Below are 26228 nucleotides of genomic sequence, written 5' to 3'. Positions count from 1 at the left end.
AACTCATTGTAAAATTTACATGAGAAGGCAAAGATGCTAGAATAACTAAAAGAATTTGGAAAAGGATAACAAATTGAAAGACTTATACCACCTGATTTCAAAACCTGATATTAACCGACAGAAATCAACAGTGTAGAATTGGAGAAAGGATGATCATATATTTCAATGGAACAAAACAGAGTCCAGAAATAGACTCACACATACATGGTCAATTGATTTTAAACAAAGATGCAAATAATTTTATAGAGAAAGGATAGAGTTTCTTAAACAAATGGTACTGAAACAGATATCCATATACAAAATATAAATAAAAAACAACCTTCCAAAAAAGATTCAATCCATAGTTCATACAATCTATAAATATTAATTTAAAATGGATCATAGATCTAAATATAAAACCTAAAACCACAAAATTTTTAGAAGAAAACAGAGGAGAAAATTTTGTGATCCTCAGTTAAAGATTTCATAGACCATAACATCAAAAGCATGATCCATAACAGAAAAATAATTGGACTTTACCAAAATTATAAATTTGTTTTATGAAAGATACTTTTTAAAGGAACAAAAAGATCAACCCCAGTCTAGGAGAAAATATTTGCAAAACAGATGATAAATGATTTATACCTAGAATATGTAAGAAACTCTAAAATCTTAATAAAACAAACAACCCAGTTGAAAACACTAACAAAATTTCTGGATAGGTACTTCATCAAAGAATAAATACAGATGGCACATAAGTACATGAAGATGTTCAAAGTTTTTAGTCCTTAGGGAAAATCAAATTAAAATCTTGAGTACAAATGCACATTTATTAGAATGGCTAGGATTAAAAAATATTGATGATACCAGGTGCTGGTAAGAATATGCAGTAACTGGAACTCTTATACATTGCTGATGGAAATGCAAACTGATACCGCCACTTTGAGAAACAGTTTGGCAGTTACCTATAAGTTAAACATACAACTACCATATGACCAAGCAATCCTGCTCCCAAGTATTTACCCAAGTGAAATGAAAACTCATATTCAGAAACATAAAAAGTATAAGAATATTTATAGCAGTTTAACTTATAATTTCGAAAAGCTGGAAACATCTGCAAAATCCCTTAACTGGGTAAACAAACTGTGGTAACATGTGCCACTTTCTAAAAATATCTTATTTGTTTACTTTCTCCTCTTTATTGTTTGTCTTCTCATAACATAAGCTTCCCCAGAACATAAGAACTTTGTCTTTTATTCAATGCTGATTTCTGACTACCCAGAACACTGTCTAGCATATCAAAGGTACACAATAAATATTTGTTGAATATTAATGACAAGAAAAATAATATTTATGTATGGCTTTGTAAGTGTCAGGCAAAATTTCAATAGCTTGGTTATACTGTATTATGTATGTAGGCAACTAAGACATAGAGGGCATAGAACCTCTTGCACAAAGTCACACAATAAATAGCTAAGTAGAATATGAACCCTGGCAGTATGACTCCAAAACATGAACTTAATCCAAATGAAGAAGTGTTGGAAGGGCATTACAGGAAAGAGTAAAATGCAGGGAGGTGAGGAACAACATGGTCTTTGCAGGAAACTATAAGAAGGCCAATAAGTATTTATGGCAAAGAAAACTAGATAGAGGCCAGATCATGAAGAGCACCATATGCCAGGTTAAGAAACCTGGACTTTACTCTAAAGGAAAAGGAAACATTTAAAAGGGTTAGCAGGGGAGCAGCAGAGTCAGATTTACAGTTTACCTTGAATACTCCAGGTCAGTGGGAAAGATGGACTTAAATATAGCACAAGACTGGACAAAGCTCCATGTTGAAAGACTACAGTCTTTGTCAGGCAACATAATATAGTAGATTGAACTTGAATGATAGCAGAGATAGAAAGATATATAGAAATTCAGGAAATGATTTTGAAAGTGCTAAAATCAAGAGGCAAAGTTGATTTCATCATTTATAAAATGAAGATGATAATAGTAACAACCTCCCAAAGTTAGTGTAAAGATTGAAAATAATGCATTTGGCATAGTACTGGCACAGTGTAAGTGATCATGATAATTATTACTATTTTTAGATATGGATCCACAAGGAAGGAGTCTAAGATAACTCCCACATTTCCAGCTTGAAAGACTGCATGGAGACTAGTAACATTCACTAGAATATATAGTAGATCGAAGAGGCAGATTTAGAAGGTAAGATAAAGAGCACTCACTTTTGTAAATCATGAGTTAGAAACAGTATGGGACATTCAGTGGTGATGTCCAAAAAGCAACTGAATCTAGGAGTTTTAATCTCAGGAGAGATTAAGATACAATTGGGAATATGGAAGAGATATAAATGTAAGACATAATGCTGTGAGATAGAATCATGGTGACTATCAATGTTTAAGGAGTTTCTACCATAGGAGAAGCCCATGAAGGACTTCTGAAGAATCAGAAGAAATAAAAAAGGATATACAAGGAGATTCAAGAGAGGAATATCAGGAAAGCCAAGCTAACAGAATTTCCAACAGTGAACTGTCAACAGTATCAAATGCAAGATAAATTAAGATGACGGGTATAGTATGCCTACTGGATTTAGCAACATGAAAATCATTCATGACTATTGTAATAGTGAAATGCCTGTTTAAACTTCTTTAAAAAAGAAAAAAAGAAAAGATAATACAAAGTATAATGCCAGCTAAGTTTATGTTTGAATGCTATCATTTTAAATTATACTAATAGTATCTGGTGTAAGTGATATAAAAGACAAGTATACAAACTGTATACACAAAGGCATTGATACATATGTATATCATTATTATGAACATATATGCAAGTAATTCCAGGTATAGTTCTTAGACTTACTAGCACTTCCTAGATACACAAATTTATCTCTGTAAAAGATTACAAGTAAAAACAATAGAAGCCAACTTGAAAAAAATGAAAATATTCATGCTGGCAGTATTTGCACAAAAATTGAAATAATACAGTTGATATACAAATTCCTTAAGCTTACTTAAGCTAAAAATACAAATATGTGTCTATATTGCAGACACCGTTTAGGTGTTTTATAAACATCTATTACCAATCTCCAAAACAATAACTCAAAGCAAGTCGTACTAAACCAAATTTAAAGACGAGTAACTGATGCTTAGCAGGGTTAGGTAACTTGTCCAAGGACACAAAGCCAGCAGGTAACAGAACAAAGATCTTGCTGCCAGGACTCATGCTTTTTCCCACTACATTCTTACTCTCTAATGAACACCCTTTCTCTTTGAAGCTTACTATAATACACTACCTACCAAACTACTTTCACTTCATCAGAATGTCCAAAAAAGATTAATAGAAGTCTCCATTTGCCTAGAAAAGTTTCAATTTATGACTTCTATCTAGTTGTAATTATTAGAGCATCTTTTACTCTCAAAATTGACTAAATTTGGATAATATGGTCATCCTACTTTCAATGTATTGATCTATCATTCTTTCACTAGCTTTCACCTTACCATTACTCCTTACTCCCTTAATATACTCTTCCTTCTCCAGGCTTTCTTGAATGTACCCTGGACTCTCATTCTTCTAGTAGTTTGTGGTCTGTATTGGTGAAAACACAATCATATTCTGTTTACAATGAAAACAGACTATCTGGTACTGAATTTATCCTCCCAGTATGAACACGCAAGACACCTGACAAAATCTATAAGCTTTTTTTTTTTTTTTTTTTTTTTTTTAGCACTAGACAGCTGGCAACTGATGACTGATCTCTGAGACAAGGGAAACAAATGAGGTAAGCCCTGTGATCACTAAGGTTTTCTGTCTGGAAGCACCTTCTGAACCATGACAAAAGACAAAGAACTCATGCAAACTGACAACTCACTGAATTGAAGAAAAAGAAGTTGGAGTTCCAAAATGAAGCTGGAGATGGTATGGTTAGAATTATAGAACAAAGCACTGGAGAAGAATATGCTCAGAAAAAAACTATAGAAATTTACATTGGGTCCAACTTGATTTTGATTCTCTGGCTGAATGCAAAAATGTACACACATAAGGTAAGGCTCCATGAAAACAGATAAAAAATAATTACAAGAAAATGGTGGGAAAAAATACACAGAGCTAGAAGACATTCAAATTCAAACAAATCAGAGTGGAAGCCTCAATGAATACTTCACTAGAGATTCCAGAAAGATCACATCTTAGTAGCAGGGTTAAACCAGCCCTAAACTAGAAGCTAATCTAGACCTGCCTTAGCAACACTTAAAAGCAAGCCTTCATAACCACAATGGAGTAACTGTTCCGTATCTGTCCTCTTACCATAAACTAAAAAACTAGATGAAGTATATTAATGTTTTCAGACACTGGATAATAGGCATCACAAGCTAGGGTCCCTGAGAGAAAAGAAAACATGAGATAATTCCTATTATTACTCTGGCTTTCAAGATGCAGGGATGGGAAACATTCCAGTTGTAACCAGAATAGAGAGACCCAATTGAATACTTGGAGCATTCAGTAGATACTCTAAAAGGGCTGTGTCTGACCCAAGTAGAAATGAAGTACCATTACTGAAGGCCTATACTAACAAAGATTTAAAATAAGCCTCAAAAAAATTAAGCTTAGCTTAACTGTCTGCCAAAAAAGAAAGAAAAAAAAAAGCCTAAATAATTTTTTTTCTTTTTTTAAAGATTTTATCCATTTATTCATAAGAGACACAGACAGGCAGAGACATAGACAGAGGGAGAAGCAGGCTTCCCACAGGGACCCCGATGTGGGACTCAATCACAAGACCTTGGGACCATGACCTGAGCCAAAAGCAGAAGCTCCATCACTGAGTCACCAAGGTGCCCCTACTTTTTCTTTAAGGAAGAAAAGAAAATAGAAACCATCAAAAACATAATAATCACAATGCCAGATTCAATAAATAATGTCTAGATAGGCAAGAAAGCATAGAAGTGTGACCTATAATCAGGAGAAAAATAAAATCATACAAATCCACCCAGAAATGACAAATAGAATACTCAGCAGTCTTTATATGGTTACAAATGTATTCAAGTTATAAATAATAGTGAAACGGAATATAAGTGAAGGGAGAAGAAATGTGTGGGAAATATCAGAAAGGGAGACAGAACATAAAGACTCCTAACTCTGGGAAACGAACTAGGGGTGGTGGAAGGGGAGGAGGGCGGGGAGTGGGGGTGAATGGGTGACAGGCACTGAGGGGGGCACTTGACGGGATGAGCACTGGGTGTTATTCTGTATGTTGGTAAATTGGACACCAATAAAAAATAAATTTATTAAAAAAATAAACGTATTCAAGTATATTATAGTATATCCAAGGATTTAATATATAAAATAAACATAATGAGAGAAACAGATGGTATAAAAAAGAACCAAGTGAAAATTCTCATTTATTGCTAGTGAGAATATAAAAGGATACAACAATATGGGGAAAGGATTAACTCTAAAGTGGTGTGAAGGTACTTTTTGTAGTAATGGAAATGTTTTATATTTTGATTTTTCAACTTGTTGAGATATGATTTTCATACAGTCAAATTAAAATACTGTTTCCTCAGGAAAAGTAAAAACAACACTATGGTTAAATCAAACTATCTCCCTATTCTACATGTACACAGGCTTATAGCCAAAAAGGATAGATGAAAAACACTCACATTGAATTTTACACCTTTAAATTCTTACCTGTATATCTCAATGGTACCTTTACTATTCTCAACAAATGATATTATTCTACCCTGGGTCATTTACTCTTCCACTGTCTTTGATCAGTACATTATACCTTGTATTACTTCAAATTTCCAAAACTCCTTCCCCCATCATCAATCTCTGCTGATGATCTTGCTTCCTATTTCACTGAAAACACTGAAAGAACAGAAGAAAAACTCCAGATTACTTCCACTACCTTTATCCACTTACTACCATCAGCTCTGACTCATTCTTCCCTTCAACATGTTATTATATGAGAAATATTTGTGTTCCTATCTAAAGGCAACTCATCAATTTATGAACTGTCTCTTCTCGATATGCAGGATCATCACTCCAGAAACTATACATTCTCCTCTCTGTATCATCAGTTGTTTGCTCTCTACTAGATCATTCTAATCAGGATATACACATGCTATTTCTTCCATCTAATCAATTTTTTTTCCTCAAATCTACTACCTCTATGGGCTACCATTCCATGTCTTTGCTCCTCTTTGCAGTGAACTTCTTCAAAACATGCTGCCTACATTAAATGTCTCCAATGCTTCTCCTCTCATTCTCTCTCTTTTTAAAAAATTTTACCTTATTACGGCAAGAACATTCAACAGATCTACCCTTAAAATTTTAAAAGCACAATACATTATCATTGACTACATATAGGTAGAATATTGTAGAGTAGATCAATATAAGTTAATTATCTTGTTTAAAGCCTATCAATTTGTAAATCACCATTTGCCCCTCCATGGCAAACACCATTCCATTTTTTGCTTCTATGAATTTGACTATTTTGGATACCTCATGTAAGTTGAATCATGCAATATTTGGCAACTTAAATATCCATCAACACATGAATAAAGACAATGTGGCATACACATACAATAGAACACAGCTTTTGAAAAGAAGGAAATTCTGCAATATATGACAACACAGATAAACAATGAAGATATGCTCTCATTCTCTAAAGTCCACTTGAGCACTCAATTGAAACTGCTATTTGTCAGGGTCATTAACTACTTCCACAATACCAAATCCAACAGTCAATCCTGTGTCCCCATCTAACTTAAACTATCAGCAGCATTTATCACAGAGCATTACTCACTTCTCTTTCATGATTGTTCTTCATTTGTATTCCAAGATAATATACACTTGGATTCCTCCTACTAGCAACCTGTTCTTTTCAGTTTCCTTTATTGGCTCCTTGGCCAGAGGTCCTTAAATTCACTACTTAATCCTCTCCTCTTCTCCATTTACACTTATTCCTTTAGTAAAATTATCCCTTTATTATGACTTTAAATATTATCTGTATGCCAGCAATTCCCAAATATATAGCTTCAATTCTGAGTTCTCTTTCAGACTCCAGATTCATGTATCCCAACTGCCTATTTAGTAGTGTATTTAAATATATGATAGGTATGTCATATTTAACTGTCTAAAACTGAACTTATCTTTCTCCCAAAACATGCTCCTCTGGCTGCCTTCTTTGTAGATCAGGTACTTATGCCAAAACCCTAAAATCATCTTTGATTGATCTCTTGATCACATTCCATATCAAATCCAGAAGAAAACCCTCTGGTCATACTTTCAAACACTTCTCACCATTTAAATTGTTACCATAACAGTCCAAACCACTATCCCTCTCACTGAAATTACTGTAAAAGTCTCCATACTGGATTCCTGTTTCTATCCTTGGACCCATTCTGTTTTTAATGTCTACTTTTAAGAGAGAAATGCCAATAATTATATGATCTCAGTCATATCATATAACTACTCTGTTATATATAACTCTAATTTTTCTGTTTCATAGTAAAAGATAATTACTCTACTATGATTTGCCAGATCCTATAAAATCATCACTCTAACCCACCCACTGCTATCCTACCACATACGTACTTCTTTGACCGTATTTTGTTCTACTTTCTGCCTTGCTCACACAGTCTTAATCACACTGGTTTCTTTGTTGTACCTCAAATGAATCAGGTATGATCCTACCATAGGACATTGGCAGCTTACAAGAATGCCCTTCTACCGGGTATTTGTAAAGTATATTTCCTTACTTCTTTTGTCTTTGCTCAAACATTACCTTCTCAAGAAGGCCTCATATAATGACTATTCATTTTGTTCTACTCTACATATCTTTCTTAACTTGTTCTAATTTTCTTTTAAAAATTATCACTTTTAATACATTTGTTGTCTATTTTTTTGCCCTTCTCTTTAACCCAATGTTATACCTAGAATGCAAACCCCACAAGTGCTCCTTTTTTTTTTCTAACTTGATTGCTATATTCCAAGTGCTACAACTATATCTAGAACAAAGAGGTATTCATCAAATATTTGTTGAATAAAAGTATGTCCTCCATGGGGCACCTCTCACCCTCTCCTCTCCCTCGTCCCCATCCCTCTCTATTTAAAAAAAGAAAAGTATATCTTCCCTAATTGTTTAGGCCTTCTTTGATATCTTTTAATAAAGTGCTATAGTTTTTTTTCATAAAGTCTTAAACCCTAAACATCTTTTTTAGGCTTCTCTTTATGTATCCTAATTTCTTTGTTGATGTTTCTGTGATACATGAAGTTTTTTCTGATTGTATTTTCTAGTTTATTAGCTAATATTAAAGGAAAATTATTAAGTTACACACGTTGATCTTGTATACAAGAATATTTCTCAGCTCTGTATTAGTTCTAATAGTTTGCCTATAGATTATCTTTTATTGTCAATCATATTCATAAAGTCATAATTGTGTCTCTTTCTTTCTAATGCCTTATCTCATTTGTTTACTTTTTTTATCTTATTGCTTAGAGACTCCATTACAATTCTGAAAACTATATTGATAAAGTCATTCATGGCTTCCTCTTGGCTTTCAACTGGATGGATTTTTCTTAATTTATTTTTTAATGCCAGTATAAATAACATACAGTGCTATATTAGTTACAGATATACTGTATAATTATTTAACAATTCCATACATTACTCAGTGCACATCAAGATAAGTGTACTTTTAATCCTCTTTACCTATTTCATCCATTTCCCCACCTACCTCACCTCTGGCAACCACCAGTTTGTCCTCTATAGTTCAGAATCTATTTTTTGGTTTGTCTTTTTTTTTTCTTTGTTCAGTTGTTTTTTCTTAACTTCCATATATGGGTGAAATCATATGGTATTTGTCTTCCTTTGACTAACTTTTCCACATTATAGCCTCTAGATCCATCCATGTTGTTGCCAATAAGATTTCGTTCTTTTTATGGCTGAGTAATATTCCATTGTGTGTGTGTGTGTGTGTGTGTGTGTGTGTATCACATCTTCTTTATCCATTCATCTGTCAATGGACACTTGGGTTGCTTCTGTATCTTTACTATTAAAATAATGCTGCAATATATATAAAGATGCATATATCTTTTCAAATTAGTGTTTTTATATTTTTGGGTAAATACCCAGTAGTAGAATTACTGAATTTTATGGTACTTCTATTTTTAATGTTTTGAGGAACCAACATATTGTTTTCCACACTGGCCATACCAGTTTGCATTTCCACCTACAGTACATGAGGGTTCCTTTTTCTCCACATCCCTGCCAACATTCATTATCTCCTGTGTTTTTTATTTTAGTCATTCCAAAAGGTGTGAGGTGATATCACCTTGTGATTTTGATTTGCATTTCCCTGATGATGAGTGATGTTGAGCATCTTTTCAAGTGTGTTTGCCATCCTTATGCTTTTCTTTGTTTTGAGAAAGTCTGTTAAGTCTCCCCATTTTGGTAGTATTATTCATTTTCAGTTGTTGAGTTGTATAAGTTCTTTATATATTTTAAAGACTAACCCTTTAATGATATGTCATTTGCAAATATCTTCTCACATTCGGTAAACCGTCTTTTTGTTTTAATGAGGGTTTCCATTGCTGTGCAAAGTCTTTTATTTTGATGTAGTTCCAATGTTTATTTTTGCTTTTTTTTCCATTGCTTCAGGTGACATGTCTAGAAATATGTTGCTATGGCTGATGTCAAAGAAATTACTGTCTGTGTGCCCTCTTCTAGGATTTTTATAGTTTCAAGGCTCACATGTAGATCTTTAATCAATTTTGAGTTTATTTTTGTGTATAGTGTAAGAAAGTGGTCCACTTAAATTCTTTTGCATGTAGCTCTCCAGCTTTCCCAACACCATTTGCTGAATAGGTTGCCTTTTTCCCATTGCATTTTCTTTCCTCTTTTGTAATAAATTAATTGACCATATAATCATGGCTTTATTTCTGGATTTTATATTCTGTTCCCTTGATCTATGTGTCTTTTTTTGTGCCAGTACCATATTATTTTGATACCTATAATTTTGCAACATATCTTAAAATTTGGAGTTGTGATACCTCCAGTTTCATCCTATTCCTTTTCAAGATTGCTTTGGTTATTTGAGGTCTCTTGCGGTTCCATACACATTTTAGTATTCTTTGTTCTAGTTTTGTGAAAAATGCTGTGGGTATACTGATAGGATAGCATTAAATATACAGATTGCTTTGAATAATATGGACATTTTAACAATATTAACTCTTTTAATCCGTGAGCATGGAATATCTTTCCATGTGTTTATGTCACCTTTAATTTTCAAATGGATGCTTTTAAAGTTTCATTCACAATTACGTATGATGCTTGGTCTTGATTCTCTGAAGAGATCCTTTATCAAATAAAAAAGATCCTTTCTCATCCTAGTTTGCTCAAATCTTGCTCAAATGGGTTTTAAATTTTAGCTACTGATTTCTATGCATCTATTGAGATGATATTTTGAAAGGCAGCATAAGACAGAAGAGAAAAAGCTCTGGAACCAGTAAATAATATATTCCAAAATACAAATAGGATACAAATAAACCTAAAAAAATATGAGCTCCTAATATCTATCTACAAACACTACAGTAGGAAATTTGCATACATTGTCTCATATAATTTTTATAATACTTACATGAAGTTGTAGTACTATATTCAGTTACAGATGGAAAACTTAGATTAATTTAACTGATCAAGGGTAAAACAACTCACAAGTATCAGAATCAGGATTTAAATCAAATGTGTTTGAGTCCATTATCTATGCTCTTTCTATTGTGATATGCTGCCTCAGTGCACTGATAATTTTCACCAGGATGATGTTTCACTGAACTAAAATCTCCAGCATGGAGACTAAAGAAACTGCAAATTATTGGAATTTTGAAGTTCAATTCAGACATGTTATACATAAAAGTGTGTGTGTGATTAAGCAACATTACTGCTTATAGTAATGTAAGAAATACTTCATAGTTTAAAAAACACTTTAAAAAAAATTTTCCATCACATACCTCAGAGGTTGGTTGGCACAACCAAACTAAAGAGGATTGATGAATTAAGAAAAAGAGCCAAAATAATAAATACATCTGTTTTGTTGTCTCACATTGTTGCTGGAATGTAATTAATTCCTTTATGACTAGAGTCCTGAAACTACATATATATGTATATATACTATATATAACTACATTATATCCCATTTACCTGTGTAAAATTTCAAAGTAAGTGAGAAAAAAGAAACAATTTATTCTAAATATATGAAATACTGAATTCATGGAAACAATTAAAAGCAAGAAATTCAAGGAGAAGGATCTCATTGACCACTAAAAGGACAGTAGAATGGTATAAATATTCTGGTACTAATACAGAATATGTATCAAGAGTTCAAAAATATTTTTATCACTTGTCTATCAATTCCCCTCCTAGGAATTTATCCTAAGTAAGCAAAATGAAATAAGGGTAATATTTCATACATGAAGATATTCACTATGCTTATTTATAACAACAGATAATGGAATATAATCTTTATGCCCAAGATTAAGAAAATGGTCCAGTAGTAGAAGGCTATTATACAGCCATGTTTATGAAGTTTTTAGTGACAGAAAATTGCTTGTGTACTATTTAGTTTCTTTAAAAGCAAAACATAAAAATTCATATATGGTATAAAATTTAATTGTGCTCCAAAAAATAAAGTAGGAAATAAAAAGCCTAGCAGTAAATATGCCAAGACATTAATAACATTTGTTTCCAGATAGTATGATCACATGTGTGTGCTTTTTTTCTGCTTCTAATAATTGTCTATATTTTCCAAACACATTGGGCATCAGCTACTTTAATCAAAAAGAGGTAAAATTAAAGAGATAGAAACAATATAAGGGAAAGAAAAGAGTGTTTAAAAGTCAAGATATATCATTTCCCCCCTCTTAGTAGCTGAAGTTTTATCATGAGTATTTAAATAAGAAGATTCATTTTCACATCACACAAGTATTTTGCTGCATCAAGAATAAATTTCCACATTAGAGTATTTAATACATGTTCTTCAGAGAGAAAATTACCTTTTAATAAAGATGTCATGACATTAGTTTGCATAGACTCTTGCAAACACACTATTTAGCAACTACTTTGGGGGGTTTTATCAGTCCTAGAATACATCACCATATGTTTCAAGCTTTTATCACTTCTTACAAACGTCAAGGGAAATAACCAAAGAGCTAGACTTGTTTGTATGGTATATTTGATGCTGTAATTTTTAACATTTATTTAATGGACTCAGACTTTGATGACTAATACTTCTTTTGCTTGCTATCACCAAACCCTAAATAAGGTTCCTGACTAGATTACATTCATGAAGGTCTCATTTTAACGGAAATTAGAGAGATAGAAAAGATGATAGGAAGAGACATTATAAAAACAGAACTGACAAGTCAAACCTAATAGCAAAACCATTCTCTTTTATGTACACAACCATGAAAACAAATATCCTGTGAGCTAGAGATATATATTGTATCTTTCTAGCAGATCTGTATGCCATCTTGAGACAGATTTCCATTACTATATTATGTGATTACAGTTGATGAAGCAATGGCCCAAAGAAAGAGGCTGATAAAGAATCACACTCCAGGAAACCAGATAAAAATGTTCATGATTTCTAATTGTAACAACAGTAGAATAGTACTGGATATGAAGATAGAAACCCAGAGAGTCAGAGTAAATATTGGCTCCTCCAACTTTAAAAATAAGCATTCATAAAAACAGCACCAACTTTCTTATTAGAATAATTCCTTGGAATGCATTCATGTTACTTGCTTAACTGATAGACAAGACTGCAAAAGAGCTGTCTGACTTTAGCATATAGTATAAAAATTATAACATTCTGGAAGAAACCTTTAAAACAACAAAAAGAACATACCTGTAAGCAACTAGAAGAGCAAAGAACAAGAAACTGAAATTTATGAGCAATCTGTCCAAAAATCTATCTCAGGTAGTACCACTTAAGAAACATATTTTCCTGGGTACCTGGATGGCTCAGTTGGTTGAGCAATGGGCTCTTGATTTCAGCTCAGGTCATGAGCTCAGGGTTGTGAGCTCCAGCATGGAGCTTGCTTAAGATACTCTTGTCTCCCTCTCCCTCTAAAAACAAAAGCAAAACAAAACAAAAAACACATTTTCCCTGTCTAATCAAACCACTCCCCACCATTCCCCCTGACTAGAGGAGCTATGTAAGATTATTTGTACAGAGACTAAAATGCAAGAAAAACTGGGCTAAGAATTTAATGTGGCCCAAAGCTAAAGAAACATAATAATTTCAGAGCTTTCACTAAGTCTCTATTTAGCAAAGATATAATTAGGATAGAAGATTCTTCTGTTTGAAAAGTAACAGGTCTCATTTCTTAGGAGTTAGTCAATTCCTGGATGCAAAATGCAAGCTGAAGGATGTGCATGTGCTATGCATAAAAAGGAAAATAGTAAACCCCTTTGGGAAATTAGAAATCCTGGCAGATTATACTGCTTTTAAGAAAATGCTTCCCTTCCTTCTTATGAATTGACTATATTGCTTCGGAATTATTGTTTGTTTCTCAGTGCTATATGTTACAACTATAAGTTACTGACATGAGACACCAACAGAAGAATGAGAGGTTGTGTGTCTATCTAAGAAGCAGAGAGATCTTGATAGAGGACCTGAAGGTGGAGTACCAAAACTCAGTCTTGTAGATGTGGCTATAGTCTCCTGCTATAAATTATACTCTTAGGATTCAGTAACATAAACTTGAAAATGCATTTGTGAATTACTAATTATTTTGTTGGAAAAAGTGGGTAATCCTATCATCAGGTGAACCCCTGGTCAGGAAAAGTATAGGTTTTCCTAAGGTGGGTAAAGGGAAAAATATTGTTATTCTTAATATGAGAAGCTGAAAAAGGAATTCTCTCATTGGAGAATAAGTGAAACTAAGAAGCAAAGCTAGGAACTAAAGTATGTCCCTGAGGAGCTTTCTGTGGTTTTAAAATTTTTTCCCACTTACCCTAAATCATGTTTAGCCAACAATATAGATAATTCTCCCATCTATTTAATTCCTTCCAGTTAGCTCTTAAGCTTCATTAAACATTACATACATCTGTGTTATTACATACAGTCATGTGCCAGTGGTGTTGAAAGAATTAAGAGAATCAACAGTAGAGTGGAGTGACTGCTTCCTGCACCCCTCTCTTGCTGAAGGCAGCATGCCAGTCAGTCCCTAAATTCCAGGCACTGATCAATGTCAGACACATGAATCAAATTGCAGTTGAGAAAAATGGAGAGAAGCAAGTAACTAATTAAAGGAGGGACTGACTTGGGAGGGAAAATTAAGCCAACCTTCCCTTTCTCCCAAGTATATTAGAGAAAGATGACCCTGAAGGAAGAAGGCAGATAGATATTAGGTTATGGGGCTATGTTTTCATTTGCTTAAAAGAATCAAATGGCTATATGTACAAAGACTGTGCAGTCTTTCCATGATTAGATGTCCTAATATAACAGAATGATAAATGATTTCTTAGTATTAGATGTTTATTAATGTTTGTTCAAGTCATATGCATTTAGTTCTATTTACAATATACTCTCACTCCAAATATTTGAACAGGATTATAAAAAACATACATAGAAAAAACATACATCTAAATAGAAAATGTAGATGAAGAAATTGTGTTTAAAGACAGATTAATATGATCAGAATGAAAGAAAAATTAGTACACAGAAGTACAAGCCACAAAGTTTTCAAGAATCATTAGCAAGCGCTATAAAATTGGCTCTTGAATTTTCCAACAGATTAAAAAAAGCAAGTAGGAGGAGTTATAAGAATCATATTATTTTTAACATATAACCACTTGCTTGTACAAAAGAAGAAAACTCTTTCTGAAACTGAGGCCTGTGAGAAATGTCCCTGACAAGTCTTTCCAAAAAATAATATAGAAAACAGCACTCTGTAATAAACATAGTAACAAGTCACTTCCAATGGTTCCTTATAATACTCCTCAAAGAAATCCAGCACATTATGCTAATTCTTCAATCAAGAAAGAACATTTTTTTGTTCTTAGATAATATATTTGTATTATTTAATATCCACCAGATAATAAAAGCCAGCATTTTATACCTGTACATCTCTGCATATCTCTTAAAACTATATCATTGCTAGAGATACACAAGTATATATTCTTAATCTGGACATTATTTGAGATTTCTAAAGTAAAACAAAAGCATAATCTTCTTACCAAAACCACACTAAAGATATCCAATAATGGAAAAAAAAAAAAAAGATATCCAATATTTCCCTCACCTGTGATTCTTTCACATTTTCAACAGTAAAGTTGAACCAGACTCGGAATCGTGGATTACAGGTATCCGGCCTAATGAATAAGTCATACTCAAATTCAGAGACCTGGTCCACCCGTCCAAGGTTACCTGGTGATAAAAATTAAAAGAATCATGTTTTAATAGAAGTTCATGCAGCTCAATAGCACATACACTTAAATACTATGAGCTCTGACAGCAACATTTGTCATTATTCAGTACTTGTAGGTTCAGCATTCACACTCTATAAGGCCGCCAACTCTGAATACAGCACAGGATAAGAGGAGCCTTCCAGCTAGTCCTTGCTGTGGTACAAGCAACTCTTTCAGTTCTTATCACCCAGATCTGTTTGTGCTACAAGTGACAGATTTTTAGTTTGGGATGTTCAATGGAGGATGTAGCAAGCTCCGATAAGCCAAAAAGAATCACAAACTTTCTAGTTTTAAAAAAGGACGATAATATATGTATTTTGTATTAAGCTTTATACAAACTTCCACTAACTCTAATATACTTGATCTTATTTAATTCTCACAACATTGCCCAGAAGTTTGTAGTATTTTCGGTAATTTCCAAACTTCTATCAGAGCGTATTAAAGGATATGTAAAATAAGGTTTTAAACAAAAATTACAAGTAGTTGCTTCATAAGAAAAATAATGGCAAATTCACAAACAGCCATGAAATCAATTTCCATTTTCTCTACCAATAGAACAGTTGTATCAAAAATGTAGGTTGACAGAGGGGAGGTTGGTGAGAGAGGGGTGAAGTAAGTAAAGGTGATCAAGAGTACATTATCTTGATGAGCACTGGGTAATAAATAGAACTGTTGAATCATTACACTGTACACCTGAAAATAATATAACACTGTATGTTAATTATACTTCAAATTTATGAAAAAGAAAAAAATGTATAAACTTAGGTGTTACTTCCATTCATTGTATCTCCTCTCTTTAACTTCTATTCTAATGAGCAGTAAAATGCCCATAATTGTCACAATGTGATGGGATAAAAAATAAAGCAAATAGTCTGGTGAATTCCCAAGTCAGATAATCAACATCTGAAAAAGAGTAAAGATAATAAAAGACAGCAACAAAGAAATTGACTGAGAAATCAGTACTCTATTGTACCTGAAGAGCATAGTAGTATCCTACTTTAAAATAAGCTCTCGGGGATCCCTGGGTGGCTCAGCGGTTTAGCGCCTGCCTTCAGCCCAGGGTGTGATCCTGGAGTCCCGGGATCGAGTCCTGGGATCAAGTCCCAAATCGGGCTGCTTCTCCCTCTCCCTGTGTCCCTGCCTCTCTGTCTCTCTCTGTCTCTCATGAATAAATGAATAAAATATTTTTTTAAAAAAAGCTCTAGGGGCAGCCCTGGTGGCGCCGTGGCTTAGCGCCGCCTGCAGCCCAGGGTGCGATCCTGGAGACCCGGGATCGAGTCCCACGTCGGGCTCGCTGCATGGGGCCTGCTTCTCCCTCTGCCTGTGTCTCTGCCTGTCTCTCGCTCTCTCTGAATGAATAAATAAATAAATCTTTAAAAAAAAAAAAAAAAAGAAAAGCTCTAGTATGTCTTTCTCGAAAAGAACACTCATAGTTAAACTTTAATCTTAAATGTACTAATGTTTTCAATTAATTCTTTTTCTAATTCTACTAGCATGTTACTTATTTTAACTAAGCATTAGTCGCATTGTCACAGATGGAATACTAGCCCGGGAATCAGCAGACCTGAATTCTAGCTCAACTGACTCTCTGTGCAATAATACCAAAGTTATTCACCCTCTGAGGGCTTCATCTACTAAATGAGAATATTGAGTTACCTAATCATGAAGTTTCCTTTCAGCTGTACCATTCTTTGGCTGCCTGAATCTAGGATTAATCAGGCAGTGATCCAAGATAATAAGATAATACTTCCCTCAAAACCTTATCAATTAACCTTAGGGTAATTTTATTTGCTTTCATTAAAATTTGGTGTAAGAAGCCAGATTTATTCCTCCTTCCAGAACCAAAACAATCAGTTACTTCCAATTAAGAATACACATATTTCTTAAAAATGCACTGATAGGAAACTACAAGTATCAACTAATTAAAACCAAAAACTTAATTTTTCTAGTTTTGACTGTCTTCAGAATTCCCGAGGAGATTACTCATTAAGTTGGTTCTTTCTATTATTATCATGCAAAAATATTTACTAAGCCCTATGTTATAGAGGGCAGAATATTATTGCGCAGAGCAATGAGCTTGCAATCAGAAGATCTAGGCTCAAATTTTACCTCTGCCATTTACTGAATGACATTGGAAATTCAGTTAGCTTCATCCAAACTCTGTTTTTTCAACTTAAGGTAAGGATTACATCAATAAAGTTTGAATATTTATTTCTTAGAAATTACTATATTAATTTTCAATTGAAAACATTTTCTGAGCATTTCTACATACTACCCAAAATGGTAGGTGTACTAACTTATTCAAGTCTCACAACAACCCCTGTGGAGTAGAACCATTACAATCCTCCTTTTGTAGAAGAGAACAGCAAGGGAAAAAGATACAAAAAATAACTTAGCCTAAGTTATATAGCATGTAAGTAAGTAAAAGTCAGAGTTGGGATTTGAATTCCAGCAACATGACTCTAATCACTAGACTAATAGCTTCTCTATATAACATAGATGGTTGGAAGAATACAGAGATAATATAAATTGAAAGTATAAGTTATAATGATTAATACAATTACTACCTTTAAAAAAAAACAAGAAGTGAAGAATAACACTATTTTTGGCCATCTAAAAGTTACTGGTTGAAAAATTAAACATTAATATGCATTTCATCACTCAAAGGAAAATTTTTATTTTGTTTTTAATTCTGGAACACTATAAATAGGTTTTGATAAATAATAATGTCTTAAAATTGTTGCCATCAATGGTACCTATTAATAAGGCACAATTTGTGTCTAAAAATTTACAGTTTCAAAATGAGTTGACATCCTTTATTTTATTAAAGCCTCGTCATGACCCCATGATGAGTAATTGAAACTCAGAAATATTTAGTGTTTCGTTGAATTCATACTGTAAAGCACTAGGGCAAGACCTTGAAATAAAGATTTTTAGACTCCATTGTGCTATCTTTGGAATATGCTATAGTCACAGTCAACACATTCATCCATGTATTCAATCAGTTATTCATTCAAAAAGCATCATGTTATATGTTGTAAAACAGAAGAGATAATAAACAGATATAGTCTTTGCTTTCACTAAGTTTATAGTTTCAAATAATAATAAGCATCTAATCTTTGATCTTCTGTAACTATCCTGTTGACCGTCTTCACCATTCCTATGAAGAATATCTTCTCTGTGTGTATGCATAAACAATTCTTTCCTCATGTTATCTCTAATATTTCAACAAAGTGGCAATTTTTGACCTTCTAAAAATGGCTATTTGTAAATAAAAGACAATGCCTATATATCATTTGGTTTCCTTCCACTTATACAAAAAGCAAGAAAACAAATAGAAATTCAAAATAAAGGACAAATACAAAACAAAAAATAAAATGTAGATTTCAAACACAAGTATGTGAGTAAATGTGTTAAATACACTCACTAAATATCACAAAGAAAAAATTTTTATTCTAACAAGTATGTGAGTAAATGTGTTAAATACACTCACTAAATATCACAAAGAAAAAATTTTTATTCTAGATGAAAAACTTGAATATATATTGCTTATAAGTACAACTTTATATTTAAGCACACAGAAAACTGAATGATAAAGGAATGAAAAAGTTATAACAGGAAAGCACTCTGAGGAAGAAAGTTACTGTACCTATATTTGTATCAGACAAGCTAGGCTTTAAATCAAGAAATATTACTGGAAATGAACAAGGATGGGGCACCTAGGTGGCTCAGTTGTTTAAGCATCTGCTTTCCACTCAAATCATAATGCCAAGGTTCTGGGATCAAGCCTGGCATCAGGCTCCCTGCTCAGGGGGGAGCCTGCTTCTCCCTCTCCTTCTGCCCCTCCCCTATACTCATGTGTGCTCTCTTGCTCTCTCTCTTCTCTCAAATAAGAAAATAAAATATTTTTTAAAAAGAGAAATAATCAAAAATATTTTATGATGAAAAAATTGTTTATTTCATATATTTTTCTAATGTATTGGTATAAATAATTCACTATATTTTTGTTGTTTTTGTCTTTTGCTAGTTTGATGTATAAAAGTTCTACAATACTATACTCAACTATTATATTAATGTGTTTTCTTTCTCTTTATTTTTCCTGGTTGAACTAGACTAGAGTGTATTGTATTAAAAGTATTTTTCACAATACTTTTTAACATATTACATTTTCTATAGAGTACATTAAAATTTTCTTTAATTTTCTAATCTTTTATTATTTCCTTCCTTATACTTTTTATTTTGTCTTGTTTTAAATTATTACTTTTTTAAAAGTTTCTTATGATAGAGGCTTTGATAATTGATTTTCAGACATATATAAAAGGATAATTCCATTAAGAAGATATAAAAATCTTAGAAGTATATACATCTATTAACACATCCCCAAAAGATGTACGTAAAATTTGACAAAATAGAAGATAGAGACAAATTCATAATTACAGTGAGAAATTTCAACACACCAAAACCACAAACTGAGCAAAATCAAGAAAATATATTCACAAAGAATTGAGACAAATTGAAAATGTGACTAAAAAAGCTACCTTATTCTAATTATGAAACATTTGATATTTAAAGAATAATGTGTATATATTCTTTTCAAATGCACATGCTACATTTACCAAAATTGATTATATGCTGGTTCATAAAGCAAGTCTCAACAAATTTTTTAAAAGATCTTATTTATTTATTTGACAGAGAGAAAGAGAACACATGCAGGGGCAGCAGCAGGCTCTCTGCTGAGTGGGAAGCCTGATGTGGGGCTTGATCCCAGGACCCTGAGTTCATGACCTGAGCCAAAGGCAGATACAAACAACTGAGCCACCCAGACACCCCAAAATGTACAATTTCTAATAAGAAAACAACCAACTAAAAAAAGAATCAAATCAAATATTCATTTTAACAAAAATCAAATATGTTGTATGAATAAAAGCAGAAAAATTATATGATAAAAACAACATCTCTATTTTTGGCTCAGTCATGTTGTACTAACCATTAAGAGATTAGCCCCATTGTAAAGAACTATAAAGCAGGTCAAATATATGAAACACCTGTTTGGACATTAGAAAATAAGCAACATTATACAGCAATCCCTGGGAAAAGAGACATTCACAGGATGAACTCCCACAATAGTCTATTGAAGCACACACAATTTGTGAGGTAGGTCATCTGACAGGACAAAACATATACATGGTGGTGATGGGGAATGGATAACATAGAAAACTCTGAGATCATTTCCTGTAAGTCTATAGCTCCAAGCTAGGCAGGCCCAGGCACACAGTGAAACTACATTAGTTTTATCAAATAGAACATACTACAATGATGAAAGAAAAGCAGAATTACTAGGGATGAAACTATGCTGGGTAATAGGGTGGTAAGAACCGAGTACACTCAGAATTGAAAAACTTTTGATCCCTCAGGCATAACACCCAGTTGAGATACCAACAGGGACATACCTTAGCAATAGAAACCATGTCCTGAGAAAGAAATATTCCATAATTTCACTAATAAAATTGAAAACCAAGCCCTGATAATATCTCCATAAGAGACAAAGTTTGGGCCCAAGTTAGAATAGTTTGGAAATACCTAGGTTTTCCACCCAATCTACATCAATAAAATTTTAAACCATACATACAGAAGTTTAAGGTGATCAGCCTTGAGGTGATAAGCAAATGAACTGTCTTCTAAAATAAACAGTAATAAACTTGAAAAGATAATATAAACTGCTTTCTACACTATACACTAATATACCCAAAAAGATAACAGAATTCACTTTCTATAATGTACTTTCCATTCTGTCCATGTACAGTCAAAAATTACAAGACACTCAAAGATATATATCACCCATAATCAAAAGCGCGGAGGCAAACAATATAAATTCACTCTGAGATCAGTCGTACTATTAACAGGAAAAAAAAAACTTTAAATGAATTATTATAAATACTGTTAAAAAAAAACATCTTAATAGAATTAAAGAAAAATGTAATTTTCCTATTTGAAAAATACAGAATTTCTAAAGAAACAGAAATGCCTATAAAGACTAAATAAAAATCCTAAAAATAAAAAGCACAATACCTTAAGTGGAAAATTAAGAGGATGGACTTAACATTAGAGTAGAGCTAGTGCACAGTCAATAAACTTGAAGATGGATCTATTAAAAAATCATGTGATCTTAAGAACTTAGAGGAAAAAATTGAAAAATTAACTGAGGCCTCATAACTCATGGAATAATAACAAATGTTCTAACACACATGTAAAATGGGTCTGAGAAGAGAATGAGAAGATAGAACAAAATGTTTTTAATAATGCCAAAAATTTCTCAAAGGTAATTTTTAAAATGGCTTAAATATCTTAGAATCTCAGGAAACCTTATGCAGAAAAAATAGAAAACTCAACCAAAGTACATAATACTTAAACTGATAAAAAACAGAGAAAATCTTAAGCAAAACCAGAAGAAAAGCCATAAAATATAGATGTGAACAACACTAAAAATAACCATTGACTTCTAAGAATAACCATTAACTAATTTTTTTAAAGACTTTATTTATTTATTCATGAGAGAAACAGAGAGAGAGGCAGAGAGATAGAGGGAGAAGAGGCTCCCCTCATGGAGCCCAATGAGGGACTGAATATCTGGACCGGGATCATGCCCTGAGCCCTGAGCTGAAGGTAGATGCTCAACCACTGAGCCACCCGGGCATCCCTAAGAATAACCATTAACTTTTAAGAAAGAACATCTCTAAAGTAATGAAAGAATAAAACTCTCAACCCAGAATTCAATATCCAGTGAAAACATATTGAAAAATTAGGGTAAAATAAAACAAAATAAACAAAAACAGAAAATTCATTACCAGTAAACCTATACCAACCACCTAAAAGACAGGAAGTGGGCAGCCCAGGTGGCTCAGCGGTTTAGCACCACCTTCAATCCAGGGCTTGATCCTGGAGACCCGGGATCAAGTCCCACATCAGGCTCCCTGCATGGAGCCTGCTTCTCCAACTGCCTGTCTCTGCCTCTCTCTCTCTCTCTCTTTGTCTCTCATGAATAAATAAATAAAATCTTTTAAAAAAATAAAAAATAAAAGACAGGAAGTTATACTAGATAGACCTAATACTTATAAAAATAAATGAACATCATTAAAAATACTAAATAAGTGGTAAATTTAAGACTGCTTTTATTTGTCTCATAATTTCTTTCAAGATAATTGTTCAAAGTTCAAAAATTATATTTTAAGGGCAGTTTACACAGTACAGAGAAGCAAAATATATGACAAACAGTAACAAAAATTGAAATGAGAAATAGAATTTGATATGAGGTAACTACATTTTCTGAGATGGAAAGTAGGAAGTAGGAAGAATAAATTTTGAGGAAAAAAAGGATTAGTAATTACAAGTTCAAGGTATCAAATGTGAAGTGTTAAATTTGAAGTGGTAAAATAAGGACCCTAAAAGGGTTTGATAAGTTATCAAGCCATGGAAAAGATATGAAAAAATAAAATGTATATTAATAAGCAAAAGTAACTGATCTGAAAGGTTGCATATGGTATGATTCCAACCATATGACATTCTGGGAAAGGCAAAGCCATGGACAGTTAAAAGACCAGAAGTTGGAAAGAACAGAAATTAATAGCCAGGGAACAGAGAATATTTAGGGCAGTGAAAATACTCTGTATGACTATAATGGTAGATACTTATAATTATATATTTATCCAAAACAATAGAATAATAGAATATACAATACAAAGAGTGAACGCTAATGTAAACTATGGACTTTGGGTGACTATGATGTGTCAATATAGGTTCATCAGTTGTAACAAATACCTAAAATCACTCTAAAAAATAAATTTTTAGACAAAATATTATAGAAGTTTAATAAATTATGAGTGAATATTGTTCCAGAGCAACCAATAAAATAAAAATAGTTTCACCAAGAATCCAAAGAAAAAATATAGAATAATAAAAAGCCTTTTTTTTAAATTGTGAAGTCAGTAAAATGCAACAAAGTAACAGAAACAGAATGGACAATAAGAAAATTAATAGGTTCATTTAATCCTAACATATCAATAATTACATTAAATATAACTGATATATGAATAGAGTAAGCATCCCAATAAAAAGCAGAGATTATAGGACGCCTGAGTGGCTCAGTGGTTAAGCGTCTGCCTTCAGCTTAGGGTATGATCCTAGATTCTTGGGATCAAGTCAGGCTTGATCAGGCTTGGGATCAGGCTTCCTGCATGGAGCCTGCTTCTCCTTCTGCCTGTATCTCTGTCTCTCATGAATTAAAAAAAAAAAAAAAAAAAAAAAAACAGACATCGCTAGATGGGAATAAAAAGCCAATGCCAACAAGACACAAGTAGTCTAAAATTTCAATAAGTTTTTAAAGGACTTAAGACTTTCTTTTTCTACCTCTGAAAAAAGAGTGATCCACTCCTAGATATATCAAAATCAAACTGTGAAAAGACAAAGACAAAAAGAATCTTTAACTCAGCAACACAGAAGCCAACTCCTCATTTACAAGAAATCCTCAGTAAAATTAATGGCTGATTTATCATTAAGAATAATGGTAGTCAGAAGACAGTGGAATAACACAAAGTGCTGAACAAGAATTTGATAGCCAGCAAAAAGTATTATTCAAAAATGAGAAAGTTAAGACATCATCAGATTTATTTATTTTTTAAAGATTTATTTATTTATTTATTTATTTATTTATTTATTTATTTATTCAGAGAGAGAGAGAGAGAGGCAGAGACATAGGCAGAGAAAGAAGCAGGCTCCACGCAGGAAGCTCGATGTGGGGCTTGATCCCAGGTCTCCATGATCACAACCCAGGCTGCAGGTGGCACTAAACTGCTGAGCCACCTGGGCTGCCCGACACCATCAGATTTAAAAATGTGCTCTACAAGAAAACTACAGGATAGCATTATGGCTGTAGTGAAAGAACACTAAAGCATAACTGAAATCCACAAGAAGAATAAAAGCACCAGTAAAAATAACTACATAATAAAAGCATAAAGTATAAACATTTTAATTCTGTTGATTTTTTTTTCTCTTACTGATATAAAGGAATCATTATAAATCTGTATGGAGTATACATACTATATCCAGATATAATTTGTATAACAATAAATATATGTATTCCATATATTTTATTGAAATTGACTTGATATCAATTCAAACTATGCTGGTATCAATTTAATTAAGTTCATTTTAATTTTCAGGGCAATTAAAGAAAGAAATTTTAAAATACAGTAAAATAAAAAATAGTAAAATCAGTAAGAAGAGAATTAAAATGGCACACTAGATAATATCTATTTAACATAAAAGCAGTAATGGAGAAAGAGATAGGGAAAGACATAAAACATAGTGAAAGTGGTGGCAAAATAATCTTACATCTCAATAATCACAATAAATGTAAAATGTTAAACACTCCAATTAAAAGGCAGAAAATGTCAAAATAGATTTTTTTTAATGAACCAACCATATGCATGCAGTCTATAAGAGATGCACTTTAGATACAAACTCACAAGATTGATAGTTAGAAGAAAGGAAAATAATAAACATACCAAACACAACAAAAGAAAGATGGAATACTCATAATAATATCAGAAAAATCAACTTTAAGACAAAAGTTGTTAGACACAAAGGAGGATGTTTTATAATAACAAAGGAGCAAGCCAACAAGAAGACATAAGAAGTATAAAAATGCACCCAACAAGAGTCTCAAATAAATAAAACAAAAAAACATTCAGAATTAAACTACTTATTATATTAATTTTTTTTCATTTTGGGAAGAGGTCACTGATTTAAATGACATGTAGGAATTTATTTTTTTAAGATTTTATTTATTTATTCATGAGAGACACAGAGGGAGAGGGAGAGACACAGGCAGAGGGAGAAGCAGGCTCCAGGTGGGGAGCCCGATGTGGGACTTGATCCGGGACTCCGGGATCATGCCTTTAGCCAAAGACAGACACTCAACTGCTGAGCCACCCAGGCATCCTGACATGTGGGAATTTAAAACATAAAACCATAGCATAAGGCCAACATTACAAATTTTAAGAAGACCATCTTATCTGCTCTTTTATATTAAAAAAAAAATCAAAACCCTCAGATTTAGATATAGATTTGAATACTAGCACCACTGCTTATAAATTTTGAAGTTTTGCCAAATTTAATTGCTCTTGACTTCAGTTTTCTTGTCTGTCAAAGATAAAATATTTTATTATCAAATGAAATTATATATATAAATTACACAGTCAATGCTTAAGCCCAAAAGTACTGGAGTCACCTATGGAGTCTTAATTTCATACTTAATAACTAAGTATATCCATCCAAGAATCCTTTCAAATATATCTACAATCCAAGCACTTTTCTTTACCTCCACAGATATCACTTTAACTCAAGCAACTATATTCTCCCACCCGGATTGTTTGTAACTACTCTCCTTATCTGCACCCCAATACTCTATTCTCAACATAAAGCCAAAGTAATTTTTCCAACACATAAAAGAGATCATGTCACATTTTGTTCAAAACCCTCAAGAGGTTTAGCACTTATTTGAAAGTAAACCTGAAGTGTTTTTTTTTTTAAAGAATGTATTTATTTATTCATGAGAGACACAGAGATGCAGAGACAGAGGCAGAAGGAGAAAAAGGCTCCCTGTAGGGACCCTGATGTGGGACTCGATCCCAGGACCCCAGGATCACAGTCTGAGCCAAAGCAGATGTTCAATCATTGAGGCACCCACCAAACCTGAAGTTTTTAAAAGATTCTACAT

At 32.8% G+C, this 26228-nt stretch overlaps 1 protein-coding gene across 5 annotated transcripts in view; it reads right to left on the bottom strand.

Annotated features, from left to right (window-relative positions):
* LOC112914739 (BEN domain-containing protein 5) overlaps positions 1–26228 on the bottom strand; it is a 1350915-nt gene that overhangs the window by 1048390 nt on the left and 276297 nt on the right. For all 5 annotated transcript variants that reach the window (XM_072724031.1, XM_072724033.1, XM_072724032.1 and 2 more), the window contains exon 3: positions 15289–15413. In XM_072724031.1, the coding sequence (XP_072580132.1) occupies positions 15289–15413 (125 nt within the window). The remainder of the gene's footprint in view (positions 1–15288; positions 15414–26228) is intronic.

The sequence above is a fragment of the Vulpes vulpes genome, chromosome 10, assembly GCF_048418805.1.
Source record: "Vulpes vulpes isolate BD-2025 chromosome 10, VulVul3, whole genome shotgun sequence".
In the NCBI taxonomy this organism is placed as follows: Eukaryota; Metazoa; Chordata; class Mammalia; order Carnivora; family Canidae; genus Vulpes; species Vulpes vulpes.
The sequence above is the reverse complement of the archived record's forward strand: the minus strand, read 5'-3'. Positions and strand labels throughout refer to the sequence as shown.